At 44.6% G+C, this 16,277-nt stretch overlaps 1 protein-coding gene across 3 annotated transcripts in view; it reads left to right on the forward strand.

The window, feature by feature from the left end:
* Positions 1-2,552: 2,552 nt before the first annotated feature.
* The window catches only part of LOC139698117 (protein kinase C-binding protein NELL1-like), a 197,812-nt gene continuing 184,087 nt past the window's right edge, over positions 2,553-16,277 (forward strand). For all 3 annotated transcript variants that reach the window (XM_071597040.1, XM_071597039.1, XM_071597041.1), the window contains exon 1: positions 2,553-2,791. In XM_071597040.1, the coding sequence (XP_071453141.1) occupies positions 2,728-2,791 (64 nt within the window). In that variant the 5' untranslated portion in view covers positions 2,553-2,727. The remainder of the gene's footprint in view (positions 2,792-16,277) is intronic.

Genomic DNA, 16,277 nt, shown 5'->3' on the forward strand with positions numbered 1-16,277 from the left:
AAAGCGGCAGCGTGGGAGGCCGGTGTGGAGTGGGGTTTGGCACATAAAGGGAAAGGATAAGCTACAAGGGGGATGGAGGAGAATGAGGAGAATTCAGGGAGAAACGGGGTTTAGCGGCAAAAGGAAGTGCTTAGGTTATGACAATGAATGGGCAAGAGGGGTGTACGCATGGTATCCTTGGCCACCCGACTTCCTTTCATTCACTCTTGCGGCTACTCACAAACTCTCGCCGTCGGCAGTTATCACCCCGTGACCTGGTCGTGGTGCCCCGGACCGGGTTGTCATTAGGTATTATGTTATCACTTAGAGCTCTCATAATCTTTGTAATACGTCACGTTCATTACTTCCACAACTGTTTTGCGTTCTCTCCTCATTCATTATCTTACATTGCGGGGTTGTATTCTACCGAAAACGTTAATAAACAATTAATTATCTTTATATATTATAGAATTCTGCTTTCACACGAATTTTATGACGATATTTTTATAAAATTACTCAGTAAATACGGAATTTTGAATTTCTATTAATTACCTAGAGTCCATTATCTATTTATATTACTAATTTGAATTTGGATGGATGACATCTTTCCGATGCTTTGTTGAATATGATATACACAAAAAGAAAATGTTGAAATCCCTGAAGAGGAAAGTTATTACGCATTCAAAAGTTTTTGCGCATTCTGAACATAGCGATTTCATTAGCACACCTGCTAGTTCCGTGAACTCAAAAATTATCCACGGATTTGACGGAAATGTGGTCTTCTATTGCTTCCGTTTTTGTGACAGCCTGCGAAGAAAGACATTTGTCGAATCCAACGCTTGACGCCCCCATTTGTTCTCAATTCGAATGCATGCAGTTTATGAAAAATTCAATAGCGAGTAGTCATGCCATGCATTGCATAAGCATTCTTGGATTCTTCAACCGCGGGATTGTCAGACATGTCGTACTCCGTCGCGAATAGCGAGTGTCCCCCGTTTAGTACTCACCTCAGGGAAACGGTCTTCCCTCCCTATCTTCCCCCCTCCCCGCGGAGAACAAAAAGAATCCCCGAATATCGGCTCCCGACGATCCTCAAACAGGGTGGCGAAGGAGAGAGAGGGCCTCCCTAATCCACTCCACATATTCAATTCGATTCATCCCCCCTTCACCATCCCACCCGCCTTCACCCCCTCTTTCTCCCACCCCCTCTTCGACCCTCCACCCCCCCTCCACGCTCATCGATTGGTGGGTGCTACCCCATCCACTCCCCCTTTCCTTCCCCTCCTACTCTCCCTTTCTCTTCCCCCCTCTCACACTGAGGGAAAGAAATGGGGATGGGAGAAAGGGAAGTGGGGGTGGTATTCCAGGGTACGGTTTGAGGGGGGGGGTGTGGTGCCGGTGTGGGGGAGGTGGAGAGGGATAAATAGGGTGAGGGATAAGGGGGACGCGGCCTCGCTTTCCCACGACTGCAGTCGCCGTCGTAGCCCCAGTCTCCCCATCCACGCTCTCTCTCTTCGCCGCTTCTCCGCTCGGCCGCCAGGGGACTCCCTTTCCCCTTGCCCCGTGCTGCCCCCGCGGCGGGATCCCTCCGCACTATAGACCACCCCCCCCTCTACTTTCTCACCCGCCCCCCACCCTGCGCGCCGTCCCTCAACCCCCCGCCCCTCACTTCGTTCCGCCCGCCCTCCCTACATCCACCCCTTGCTGGCTGTGCCAGTGCGTGGCCGTCGTGGCGAGTGATCGCTCCTGACACAACCGAGGTGCTCTCTTCTGTCCCGTTTCCCCATACACACACTCACTCACTCGCCCAACACTCACACTCTAACCCCTCCGCGCGCTTCTCCCCCAAAACCCTCCCTCCGAGAAGAGCAGAGCAGTCGTCTCTCCCGTCACCTCTCAAAAGGCCGCCTCCGTGAGAGAGTGGAGGACACTTTACTCTCTCCTCAACGCCACCCCTGCGACACCCGGGTCGGGGGGGATCCTCCAATCCCGCCGCCTCCCCTCTCCCACCCACCCTTCTCTCTCGCCTCCCGTCTTCAACCCGGCACTGATAATCGCCCCCCCCCCTCCTCCCGCAACCCCCTCCGTCCTCTCGGAATCCCCAAAAACTCCCCTCAGTCCCCCCTCCCTCCGACACACACCCCCCGCCGGGCCGCGCTGGTTTCGCCTCGACGTCTCCATCCGCCGCCGCAGCCTCGTCTTCCTTCCCCCGCCGCCGTGGGACGTCCTCCTCCAGCCGCCGCCTCTGCCGCCGCCGCCGCCCTCCTCGTGTCCGCCGCTACCGCCACTTCCGACCTTCCCGTCGCTCTGGGCGGGAGCGGCAGGAGAATGGACGCCCGCGCCGCCTTGGCGCACCCTTCGCCGCCGCGAGAATAGCCGAGGAGGAGGCGCGTGAAACCGGGGGCGGCGGTGGCGGGGGCCGTGGCGAGGACCGCCCCCTCCTCCGCGCTGGCCGCCTCCTTCCCCCGGGGAGCCGGGACGACGGGACCGGGGGGGGCAGCGGTGGTGGCGCGGGGGCGATGCGAGGGCGGCCGCGGACGTGGGGACGCGGGGTCGACGCGGGAGGAGGAGGAGGAGGCGGACGCCGCCGGAAGAGGAGGAAGCGGGCCCCCGCCGGGGGCGGCGACGGTTGAGGCTGTCGCCCAGCAGGAGCAGGGGTATCGGACGGGGGAGCTCCGTCACGGCGACGGCAGCCACCACCACGAGCACCACCACCACCACCGGCAGCAGCGGCATCGCCTGCCGGCCATGCCGCTCTCCCCCCTCCTCCTGCTCTTGCTGCTCTCCCGCCTCGGACGCTGCCTCGACGCCGGTGAGTTTGGCGCGTGCCCCCCTTCGCGGCCCCTCCGCCCGCCCCACTCGACCGTACCCCCTTCGCGCACCCTGGATTCCCTTCTCCCGCACTCCCTCCGCTCGTCGCCCCGTCCTTTCTTTTCCCCCCAAACTTACCTCTGAAGCCCGCCCTCTCCTCCTCTCTTACCACCCAACTCTTTGCTCTTCCCACCCTCTTTCCCTCCGTACGGGGGAGGAGGTCACCTTCAGAACAATTGATCTCTTGGCGCCGCACAGAAAGGGAAAACAAGAGAGCCGCGCGATGTCTCGTTCCTTCTATCTACTTCTCCCTCTCACTCCGTCGGAAAACCTCTTGCGCTTCATCCGTTCCTCTTCTCTCCACGCCTGGCTTGTCGGCACATGGGGCCTCCGCGGGCGCTGTTCCTGCGGCATAGACACCTGAGGGTGCTGCCATGGCGTGGAAAATTTCATTGACGCTTGAAAGAGAAATTTTCGATTAACAATTTGATATCCACGTTTGTGTTTGTAATTTCGGTGTAGCAATGGCTGCTGTTCCTAGCGTTCATCGATTGTGACGACCATTCTTCGACTCGTGAATCTAAGTAACGGTCTCAGGCATTTTTACTTCAGTTTGAGCTGCATTCAAGTATAAAATTCTGTAAATGTTTAAGTTAATTATCGGTCTCCTTTCGTATTTCCTCTATCGGTTCATAAGAACACCACGTCAATGACTGACCTTCGGACCGCACGCACTCACGTGCCGGGCTCCATTCCCGAAGTGTGCCGAATAGCGTCGGCGAGACATGACATCCACGTTTTGCTCGTCCCTTCTTCCCTATTGCCTCGTCACCTTCCCTGTTCTTTACATCCCTCACCTCTATCCCGCATTCGCCGTTACCCCTCCTCCCCGTGCGAAATCCTCAAGGGACGTGCTCTTTTTACGGCTTATGCTTACGTAACGCGCGCACCACCCCACGCACACTTACGCACATCCACTCTCGTTTCCCTGGCACACCACTCATTCGCGCCGAATCACAGCCTCTCTCGCACTTAACCCTCGTCTCCTTCCCCTACCTTTTCTTCTGTGCCCTCCGCTTCTTCCTCTGCCTCTTCTCCGTTCTTCCCTCCTCGTCTTCCCCAGCTTCTTTCACTTCATCTTCCTCCGTTCCCTCCTCCTTAATATCCTCTTTAACTCCTACTCTAACTATTTCCGTAATGATCTCAGCACCTCATTCCTTCCTTCTCCCTCTTTCTCTCCCTCACCGATCCTCGAGGCGCATTTTGTCTCCTCACCGCAGTGTGTGCCATCTTTCTTCCCCCACCTCCTTCCTCCTTTACCCACTGGTTTCCCCCTCTACCTTCTACCTTCCCAACCCCCTCCACACTCAAACCTCATCACAACCCCGCATACGGCACATTCCGTCTGTTCCTCTTCTCCTCGCTTTATTCTACCTATCCTCTCCTGTCCGCTCATGTCGCTCCCATTCTTGCGTTGACTGTTCTATTCACTGTCGCTCCACCTTTAATTCCTCTTTTCTCCTTCCCTTCACCTTCCTCTCGTTTCAACCTGAACGTCCTATCTCCTTCCGAGATCCAATATTAAGCCGGCACTCAATGCAGAGGTTGATGCCGGGAGTACGACCGGGTCAAGACGAACCCTTTCCAGGGTTACAAGGTTCACCAATGACGTTTCACGGGAATGGCGCGCAAAGTTGTGCGAATATTTTTGTCGTGTGGGTAAATGAATCTTATTCTCAGGAAGGACGTTATATGGGAGTCGACATGATTACTCCATCGTTGCGGAATATTTCGCGTGTTTTTTGTTTTACTCTACATCGCCTGCCTCGAGAGAAATGAGCGCCATTTTCAAGAGATTCCGAGGGAGCCGGTAACTGCGACCTCAACCGCCTCTCTCATTTCGAATCCGTCATCCTTTATTTAGAATGCCTCTGCACACTCCTGTATCTCTTCTATGTATTCCCTTGAAATAATCTCAAGGAAGAAGATCCTAAGGCCAATAAAAATAATTACGAAGAACTCCTATACCGGTATTTCGGTCACACAGGTGACCATCAACGGGGAGAAAATCAAATAGGGCACTTGAACTAAGAAGAGGAATGTGCACAGGCACCGTCCAAAGTCAAGTGAAGTTGTGACCGAAATACCGGTATAGGAGTTCTTCGTAATTATTTTTATTGGCCTTAGGATCTTCTTCCTTGAGATTATTTCTTTAACAGCCAATAGCTCCACATCTTCCATTATGTATTCCCTTGGTGTATCCACTCCGACCGTCGTTACATTAAGTATGGACGTGGGTGGATGTCGTTTCTCGTTCCTTTGGGAGAAAGGGAACGCTGAATTGAGCGACCCTACTAACTACTACTCTCTTTCATAGCCCACTCCATTCTTAATCTCTCCACTCACATCTATGATTTCGTGGCAACCTAGTGCGTAAGGCGTTCATAGATCGCCACAAACCTAGAAAATGCGGAATCTCTGCTAAAGCCAGGGAATTTGAGGAACATTCCTTGATAACCTGGAATGTCAGGGAATATTGAAAGCACTTTTGGAAATTCCCGGCTATCATTTGGAAGTCATTCCTAAAATAATCTATCACTTGTGAATGATTGTTAAATATTATCTGAATGAGTAGAAATAAAATTTAGCAAATATGTGATTAAAAAAATTTATATGAATTACGAAACGAGGAAGAGTTAATCAAAGTACCATTGGCTTCATAGTTTAACTGTTAATAATATTTAGTATCATAGCATTGGTTCGCCTAATTCTCGCTCTAAAAATTCTGAAATTTCAATATGAAGAATGTGTTTTACTAAAATAACGCAAGGGTTCTGAAAATTCATTCATTCAGGATTGCAGAATCCAAGGCTTGATTACAGACAGAGAGACCCAGATTTAAATCCATGTGCCCTCTTCTCACACCGTTTAATACACCGCCACCAACTTAATCGACTAAATGGTTAATATATGTGATCTTCAGGGAACCAGGGATTTTAGGTAAAGGAACTAGCTTACCTTTCCTGAATTTTACTAGCCTCAATAGTTTGACCACTAGGCTTTTACGTTAATGGTCCAAGATCCAAGTCTGCTTTAAAAAATATTAACATTTATATTTCGAGATATCATTTTTTCTCCTTTCGAAGTGTTTACATTCCTCCATTTACTTTCCTCGGTGTGTCTTGCATATTTCCCACCTCACCTTTTCTCCATCTTTGCACTCTTCGTCAACACGATGCTTACTTCTTGCCGTTCCGCCTCAACGTGTATTTTGGGACCGCCGGTTGGTTGTAGATAACCATTCACTCTCCCACTATCATGCCCTCTCTCTCTCTTCTCTGCGGCCTCTTCCTCTTCTTATCTTCTTCTCCCCCACTCCTCATTCCTCAACTTTGCTCTTCGTATTTCGGGACTGTCCATACATGGCATCACCTATTGTGGGCCTGTTTTCGCCGCCACATTTCCTCATGTCATACTTTATCGATAAGTTTCTATCTTTTCCTAAATATCACGCCACACATGCCCCTCACCCGACAATTTTTCAGTATGGAATGAATTCTAAAAAGCCCATAGGGTTAACCTTCCACAAGGGTATAAAAGTTGACGCTTCTATCTGTTAACCTAAAGTTAGTTAACCTTAGTCAAACCTATTTTAATTCCGGGTTTAAATACCTCTCTGTGCTTGTGCGTCACGACGCAGATCAAGAGATAGTTGAAAGAGCCAATAAAATTGTTTTTTATCGTTCATTATACTTCTGTGATGACTATCGTGTTAAATTTGTATCCTTTCATTTTGACGCCACACACGAACATCACCGTTTTGACTATTCATCTGGTCATTGACCTCATGGGTTAGTTGATTTTCCTTAGTTTACAGGTCTTTTTTGCTAATTCATTTGAAAAAGATAACCTTTTCATAGTTAGCCTATTCTGAATTCCTTATTTCATTTATAATACTACTACATATCTCTAAGTATAGGTAGCTTAACTTGCAGCAAATAAATTTTCTTTTCTATGGAATTCTAATACCGTGAGGGATTCACAATGGAGCGACTGAGTTGAGTTTTTAGTTAGTTTTTTAGTATTCTGCAAACCACCGCTAGGGTGTGTGGCAGGGGGTGATTACAAAACAGACTTATTTTGACTAGATAAGACTTCCCCCGCGATCGGACAACGTTATTGATCCCTTATCCTTTGTGGGAAAATTGTCATCTTTGTTTTGCACTTAATCTCTCTTATTTTTTGACATGATCTCGCTGGACGTAGTACGATGGGCCTCATTACACATTTTCAGCATCATCGCTAAAGAGACATCCTTCCAATTTATGCAAGAGATTAATCTGTAATTTAAACTTCGCACCGTTAGTGATTTCCAGCCTAGCTGCTCTAATAATTTTGATTCACTCCTAAGTTTATCATAACTACGTTTTATAAATCTAGCCCCTCTACACCGCACGCGATTCAATTCGGCAATCAATCCAACTTCGTGAGTATCCCATATGCTAGCGGCATGTTCTAAACAAGGCCTAACTAGCGAAAGAAACCATTTCTATTTAACTATTTCATCTTATTTCCCCAATACAATTATAAATCCTAATTTTTATTACCTTGTCTACATATTCACCGTATATGTTTCACCCAGAATAGGTCATCAGTAAGGGTAACGCTTGAGTATTCAATCGAGTCTACAGCTTAGATTCGTTAACTTTTGAGCTTTCCCTTGAAACTTTCTTCACCAACATGATAACTTTCCTCTCGTTGCGATTTTCGTTTTGCTCACCAGCAGAAATCGCAGTCTTTCCCGCACATGGCATCCAAAGACTCGCCGTAGATGTCAGATTTCTACCTTTGTTCAGCGTATTGCCCTTACCTGAGGACAGCCGAGCAGAACATCCATCCCTATTTTCGCATGGCATGGATTTATTGTTGATACTGAATCATTCATCCGAGCATAATGTTGTGCTCTGTGTGCGCGTTTCTGTAAGAAATCGTCGCGTACATTTTGACGACCGTCCACAGATCTCGGGAAGATCTTTCTCTGCTCCCTAGGCTGTATATTTTAATATCAGAGGAACCAAACTATTCAAGATGAAGATTATTTTATTTGGTGATCAAACTATTTTCACAAATATTTCGCACATACACTTGTGTAGGTGCTAGAAAGCCACCCTCCACCGGCTTAAAAGTACTTGAAGGCCCAGTAAAACGCCAGTCGTCCATTGTCCCTGGTTTATTCTTCCTGTTGACGCAGGACCGAGGTGGTGGGGGGGATGTATTCTTCCAACTCTTGGCTCTAATTAATCCATCGGTTTATTCTTCCATCCATCCCTCCCCTTTCTTTCCCCCGATATAACGTCCCCCACTTCACTGCACACGGACTAACTCCACTTCCGTCCCGTCAATCCCACGCTCCCTCATTCCCTTTAAAGGAAGAACACGCTCCTCGGTTTACGCGCTCGGAACAGGAGGGATAATCGGTTAATTGACGGCTCTCTTTAAGTCTCCGCGATCAATGAAGGGCAGTGGAGGGGGAGGGGGGAAGGAAGTGAGGGAAGACGAGAAAGAGAGGCGTAAGGTAGGTAAGGAGGTGGAGAGGGGGAGGGGTTCGACCGTTGACATCTTCGCGACCTGCTGAAAAATCCCCACCACCCACCTTGGCTCAGAGTCGCGCGAACGTGTCGCGGCGAGGCGACCTTCGGGAATTAATTAGGCCGGCGGCACAGTGCACGTCCTTCTCCCCGCCCCCTTACTTTTCCTACCCCGTCACACCACTCCCCCTCGTTCCTCCGTCCGCCTCTTTCCCGTCTCCACTGGCCCCTCCCCTCCTTTCCACCCCTCCAACCAACCTCTCTCTCCACCCCCCGCCGGGCCGTTCTCTTCCGCCCGCGCGACCGGCAACTCGGAATAACCACCCCCGTTGTCTTCTCCCGCCTCCTCTCCGCCATGACCGGGGACCCGTGCGCGTCAAAACGAGCACGTTCGGTCCTTCTCGTGGTTTTTGGGGGAGAAAGTATTGCGTGGAGAGGGGTGTTCTTAAAAGCCTCAACGGTCCCCTTCCGTTACCTCTGGGTCGACGTTCGCGAAATGTTCTGGCGACGTGAATCCCACGCCGTGTGAGAAAAGGACGCAGAAAAACTCTCCTTTTCGTTCATTCGCACATCTGCTCCCTTTTCGTTCTTCCCTCTCCTTACGATGTTTTGATTCAAATATTTGCATGATCAGAAACAGAATGGTTTCGTGGGCATTGCATCCTTTCCCAGTAAAATTTGGAGAAATTTGCCTAATTCCATGTATGTCCTGTATTTCTGACACGTTTCTTTTTAATCCTTTCACTGTCCACCACGAAATATTTTGCTTTCATTAACTCATTAACTAATTTTGCTCACTTTTAGTAGTATCATCCCTGCGCGGCTACGATATGAGAACTAATTTCAAACTGCTTTCTCGATTCATTATGCTAGCTGCTACTGTATCAACTCGTGTACACTCACCAATAGTTTCAAGTTGAGATTGAAGTCTCGATGGTATCTAACTGCCTATCGATTTGACTCAATTTGACTCCAATTAAATAGGCTGAGTTTTATTTCGATGTCGCTGTTGTGACAGAAAACTCCGAATGGCGTTACGCAGCATGTTGGTGATGTAAGAAATTCGATTGGATATTTGGTGTGTTCACTTAGACTTTCAAATATGATAACTTTGACTTCAACTTCTGTTGCCCAACTACATTTCATTGTCTTTTATTCCATTATATGTTGATATACCATTGCAACTTTGGTCATATAACCTTCGCTACTAGCTACTTGCTCGTACTCTTTACTACCAGCAGTGCTCGGTCGAATATCTTCGTTTGTTTTATCTCCTATCATAGCCTATATGTGAAACACTTCGAAAAAGTTGATTCGCCGGTTCCATTCTTGTATGTAATGAACCGGAATGATTTTTCCGATCAATGTTTGATTTCAGGACCTTTACTCAGTTTGTCAGTTTATTAGATTTCAATTTCTTAAACAGTAAGTATTAATGGTCGGGTTGAAGCATTTGCGATCAGGTTAATTTTTGTCATTATGATTTATAATGTTTCTATATTTCTACTCTTATATACCATACTTTCGAAGGTATTAATATTATATTATTTCAATCGATTATATTTCTTCATCACGCTGGTTTTAAGGCGAGATATTGAATCATAACTACTAAAATTGACAGATGTTTAATTTGAAAATCAATAGAAACAACTTCAGGAGTTGTCGAGCTATAGGCCACAGGTAATCGAAATTCACGGACTTACAGGGTTCGTCCGGAAAATAAGTGTACTGAGCTCAGGAAAAAAAATTATTACACTTTTACATATCTTAAGCTAATATTCCTCAAAATAGGACCCTTATGAGTCGATACACTTGTTCCAGCGGCGTTCCCATTCCTGGAACGCTCCCGCGAAGGCATCATCGGGAACCTCTCGAAGACTCGTCGTCGACCTCTTCTCTGCATTCCACCAACATCTTGTGCCACCGAAAGATCATGTTTCTGAACATGGCTGACTCCCCGTAAGCCTGGTTAATCATACCGACAGTTTCGGTAGACGATTTCCCAAGCTTTACCGCAAATTTGATGGAATAACGCTGCTCCAAAAACTTCGGCATCGCGTTCCATGACGTGGGTCGAAGCGTGGAGGTTCGCGTTAACAGAGCTCCTCACTACACCACAGCTCAGAGCCGACTGCCTTTTTCAGCGTCGCTTGCCAACATACCCCCCTCCAATCGCAGCCCGTCAGAGCGGTGCTGGGCGTGCCTGGAGCGGCGGGAAAAAATCAGTAGTCAGTACACTTATTTTCCGGACGAACCCTGTATTTGGTATATTCGGTGTATAATGAAATGAACAGTTTCGTCATTGATTTGTAACCAAAGGATCATCATTGACCGAGGAAAGAACCATTTTCTGACACTCCAGATTTTGTTGTGAATTAAGTACAGGAATTTGCTGAATCGAGTGTTGCAATCATCTTCGTTTTTAGTTCCCTGCGCTTTTTCATTGATTGGCGCAGTACTGCTGCATTCGCACTCTTTATCTCAGCTCTTCTTTCTTCTTTACTGGATTTTCCCGAAATAGGTGGCTGCTGCCTTTACTATTATGACATTGCGCAAATTGCTTTGTTTTCCCACAGTGCATAGTCAGTAGAAAAAAGTGACAAGTTGATATTTTTTGTGTTTAACATGCAAGTTTTATGGAAATCGTTACGCCATTTTTCCGTTTGTAAGGTGGTGTTTCCGTATTTTTTTCACATTTTTCAAATCGATGTAAATGAGCGAATAAATGGGCATGAAATTCCATGGCATGCCAATTACCCCAAATTTAGTTTTCTCCGGTTATTTTTTTACAAGTGGCGCGATGTCCATGGTTAGGGTTAATCTATTAAATTTTTATTTTTATCTGAGTGAATAACTGATTTATTTTACCCACACATTTCATTATACTTCTTTTTCATCAAGTGTTACCAGCTACTTTCGCGCAATATGTTTATGATTTCTTAACTATGGATGGTCAAAAAAACGTTTCTACATTTTTTATGATTCAGTGAAATCTATGATAAGGCATTTATTTTTCATAACATCACCGATTTTCGAATGGTCTACTTGTCTGCCGATAATTTCTAACCCTTTTACACTTTGAGAGTGAAAGCGTATCAGTCGAAAAGTAAACTGTAAAAAATGGTAAAAGTAAACTAAAGAAGTCTTAAATGAACTCGTAAAGTCTGGATATTTGAAGTTACTCTTTCTCATTTTCATTATTAATATGTGAAAAGAATGTGGTAAAATACCGTTAGACAAAAAGTATAGTTTTTAGCCACATACTCTTATAAAGGCAGTACAAATGACAGTCTGCTATGCGGCTATTATTCAGTAAAATCGACGAATTTTCTTTTTGGCGGCTTTTCCTCATGTAGAAGTGTTTATTTAACTTTCGAGAGCATCAAATGGGCTATTTCATATAAACATATCGAAAATAAGGGTGTTGAAGCTGGACCTCTCTGTGTTTCCTCTTATTGTACAAGCCACGTTTTTGCGCTGCCAACCTCTGTCTATGTACACTTAATTTGTAGGTAAAAAAAGTGAGCCTACTCTAAACTTTTAAGTTATTCCGTCCTTAAGTCAATAGCATTCACAATTCCGTTACTGATGAATCAATCAGCTATGCTTCGTTCATTTCATATTGGAAGGGGGCGCTATTTCTTTGGCTTTTTAGATTTTTTTCGTTAAAAGTTATTGATGCAATATTTACAATGGTATTAGCTTTATCAATTAATATCTTCACAACATGCAGGAAGCTGAATCAAAGAGCGCCGCAGAGCTCATATGAAGAGTTTGATATTTCTGTTTTAATATGGGAGTTCAGAATTATTAATGTAAAGTTTGTCCAACCCAATATGGCATAACCTTGGAATGATTTCTATTCAGTCATTGTATGCTTTAAAATGTTGTTTAAAGCAATTGGCTGCTTTTAACACCGTTAACCAATCCGTCTAATATATATTTTTCGAGGCTATTTTGCTTCAGTATTGTTAAAATATTACGTTCAACAACTTGCCAAAATTTTCCATGATAGTCATAAATAGTGAAACCCAGATTGGATGCCAGATCTGAAGCAAAGGACACCATAAAAATACCAAGAAACTGCTGGGGATGCCGCGACAAAAACTTTTGATGGAGTCATCCACTAATATGTGTTACAATGCAAAAATTCCAGAGTGTAAAAATATTCACCTTGCCCGGGATCCCCTCAGCGCCAAGTGCTTTAGCCAATTAAGCTACCGAGGCGTCCTTTCACCTTCTGAAATTTTGGGGACTTTTAAGGAACCAGATGTTGTGACGAAATAGTGTACATACCATGTCACAGGCATTCGTAGTCGTGCGCGATGCACCACAGTCCACGAGGCTAAAGCCATTTTTAAACCTTTTTTATTTATTTATGTACCCAAGGCAAGCCACCGCTAGGGTGTGCGGCAGGGGGCGAATACACACCAGAATAATTTTTCCCCGTACATGGCACTGCCGCGGTAGGATAATGTTATTAAAGTCCCCTATCGTTTGTGGAAAAAATGACATCTTGAATCTATATCTTCTACGCTTAATCTCCCTAATTTTACTAGCATGAACTCTCCTAACGTAGTACATTGGGGGTCATAATACATTTTCAAGATTTAAAGATACCACCAATTTATACAAGAGCTTCAATCTGTAATTTAACCTTCCCTCCGTGAGTGATTCCCAGCCTAGCTGCTATAATATTTTGGACACGCAACTAAGTTAATCATGGCAACGTTTTAAAAATATAGCTCCTCAACGCTGCACGCCATCCGATTCGGTAATTAATCCAACTTCGCGAGGATCCCATGTATTTGCAGCATATTCTAAATGAGGCCTAACCCTAAGATAGGTAACATTTTTCTTTAACCATTTCATCCTATTTCCCCAATACTCTTATAAATTCTAATTTTTGTTTCCTTGTCCACATGTGCCCCGTATATGTTTCACCTAGGACAGATCGTGAGTGAGAGTAACTTCTAGGTATTTGATTGAGCCTATATATTCCATTTCGGTGTTCCTAATGAATTAGGTGTTCGGGTGGGAATTTTTATTCTCCCAAAAATTTATAACTACGCCCTTTTTAAAGCTTAATTATTATTGCCGAGTATCGCATCATCGTCGTATAGTATTAAAGCTGCTCTGTCCTTAGGATCACAGATATCACGATAAACTACTACATCGTCGGCAGATAAACGTATCTTACTAGTGACTACGGAGTCAATGTCGTTAACGTAAAGTAGGAATAAAAGAGGTCCGATTCCACTTCCCTGGGGGACAACATAAGTAATTTCGACTGTATTTGAGCCAGCTCCATCTGTCACTACTCTTTGAACCCGACCATTCAAAAAGTCTTTAATCCAATCCCGGATATTTTTATCTAGGCCAAATGCTTCTAGCTTTGCGAGTAGTTTACTAGGAGGTACTTAATCGAAGACTAGAACTAGCAACTATATGTACCATAACCTTGCACGAAATGGATGGGTTCCTCTTTGTCTCCGTTTTTAAATAGTTGTGTTTCTTTCGCCGTTATCCAATCTCTGAGAACCTTGTGATCTACCAGCGACCCTTAAATATTATTTCTAGATACGGCGTAATTTCGGAAGCTAGATCCTTAAATATACGAGCCAATTTTTCATCGGGCCCGGAGGATTTATTAGCCTTAATATTTTTTTCAAACTTATTATTCCATTATATGATATTTCAATCTTGAGCGGCGGTTGACCGGCACGATTTGGTAAGCTATCGGGGGTATTCTGTGAGATATTTATGAAGACGCTTTGGAAGAAGGTATTTAATAAGGTAGCCTTTTCCAAACTGCTGGTTACTCTTTCGCCTTTAGTATTTTTCAGTGAATTAACAGTTGACTTATTTCCCTGACTTATGTTTCTGACGCATGACAAAAATGCTAATGGATTCTCTTTCAAATTTTCCGCTAACCTTTTCCTTTTGACTTCCCTTGACGCTTTCCGCAATTCACTCTTGGCATTCGCCCTAGGTATCCTATAACCATAAGTAATCTCATTCTTTTTGACGCTAGAGGTATTATCCCGTATATTTTTCATCTTGGCGTGACATAGCCTTTGGCATCGTAATGCCTTTCCAGCATCCGCGGTGTATCATCTTGGTTCCGTTTTATCTTTTATAAATTTACTGGGAATGAACTAGTTGACTGCTGAGTGCGTGATCTCAAGGGCGTGATTCCTCGTATCTTCAATATTTCGGTGATTACTATATTTCTTAATACTAGCAAATTGATTCTGTTGTTCGAACTTAAGGCCATTGTAGTCCCCTATTAAACAAGTAAATTTTCATGTTATGCTTCTTATTTTGGACCCAATGTAGCAAAAACTTAAAATTTACTGCCCTGTTGTCACTAATTCATTTTATAGTTTCTATATTTAAGACTTTTTCGGTAATATTCGTTGCTAATAAGTCAGGAATGTTATCGCCCCTAGTTGGTGAAGTGACAAGTTGATGCAATGAGTTCAACGTAAAAGAATTAAATAGCGATTCGCGAATATATTTGTCTTTACCTCCCGTTTTAAAACTTGAAGTGCCCCAGTCAATAGATGGGACAAAGAAATCTCCACTGATAATATAGTCGCGATCATATTGTTGGGGGACGAAACCTTTGATAATCTGATCTAATTCTAGTATTGAATTGTCTTTGTCGACCATCGATCTGTAAAACGCGTATGCATAAATTCTTTTGAATTGAGCATTTTTAATTGAGCACCAAACGCTTTCCAAATCATTACCCGGAATTACTTCTCCCTGATGACGCAAGTACTTTTAAGTGCAATAAAGAGACCGACCCCGATTCTATTTGTTCTGTCATTTCCGTAAATGGAATAGGAATCTGTGAAAATTTTACTGTCGGCAATATCTATGGATGACCAGCTTTCTGCCCCAATAATTATGGTATATCTGCACCTGTACTTTGAGTAAGGTAATACTCTGCGACTTTGTTTTTTAAACTTCGGCAATTAACTACCAATACAGATAATGTATCCTTGATATTATGGTTTTTTGCATTTTTAACGAGGATCGTCTTCTTATAATATTATGTTCCTTATTTCTGCATATTTTGTCCCTGATATTCTATCCGATGCTACCTGATTCGTGTTGAAGGAACTATTGCTAGCACTGAACCTCACTTCATTTAAAGCTACATAATTTGGCAAAGACCCACTATTTAACCTACACGCTGACCTACACTTTATTCTAAAAAAGCCCTGCAGTGCTCGAATTACCTACCTGCTACACACCTGGTGACCTCAGACGTGTAGTGAACACTAGAACGGTTAAGTGGATCCTACACGATTGGATCGCCGGCTGAAGGTCGACGAAGGACGCCCCGATATCCCTGTAGAAAGCACGCAATCTCTGATTGATGCCTTCCCCTCGGCTCTGAACCAGGGGACCAGGGTCAATCCTCGGGACACTTAGGATGTTTTACCTTCGAAAAATTCCATGAAACTGCGGAAAATTCCGCGACAGCAACTTTTGATGGAGTCATTCGCTAATATGCATTATAATGTTACGATTTTAGAGAGCAAAACTTGACGGTATCCCGGTCAAGGGGAGTGATTTTTACACTCTGAAAGTGTTGCATTGATAACACCAGAAAACCTTTTCGCATTCAGCCAGTACCAAAGTTGTGTCTGCTTCTGAGATGGATGATTGATATTAGGACATCTTATTCATTGTCAAGCATGAGTAGCCGCTTTATCAAATACCCTTTAAAATCGTTGTTTATTAAACTTAAGTTATTTTTTAAGGATATTACTTATTTAAGGGAGAAGATTTTTTCAAGTAAACTCATTGGTTTCTCAATACTTTTTAATATTAAATAGAAAACTACATGAAAAGTTTTCACAAGTCCAATTGTGAATTTGTTAA

The sequence above is a fragment of the Hetaerina americana genome, unplaced genomic scaffold (genome assembly GCF_022747635.1).
Source record: "Hetaerina americana unplaced genomic scaffold, ioHetAmer1.1.p SCAF_8, whole genome shotgun sequence".
Classification (NCBI taxonomy): Eukaryota; Metazoa; Arthropoda; class Insecta; order Odonata; family Calopterygidae; genus Hetaerina; species Hetaerina americana.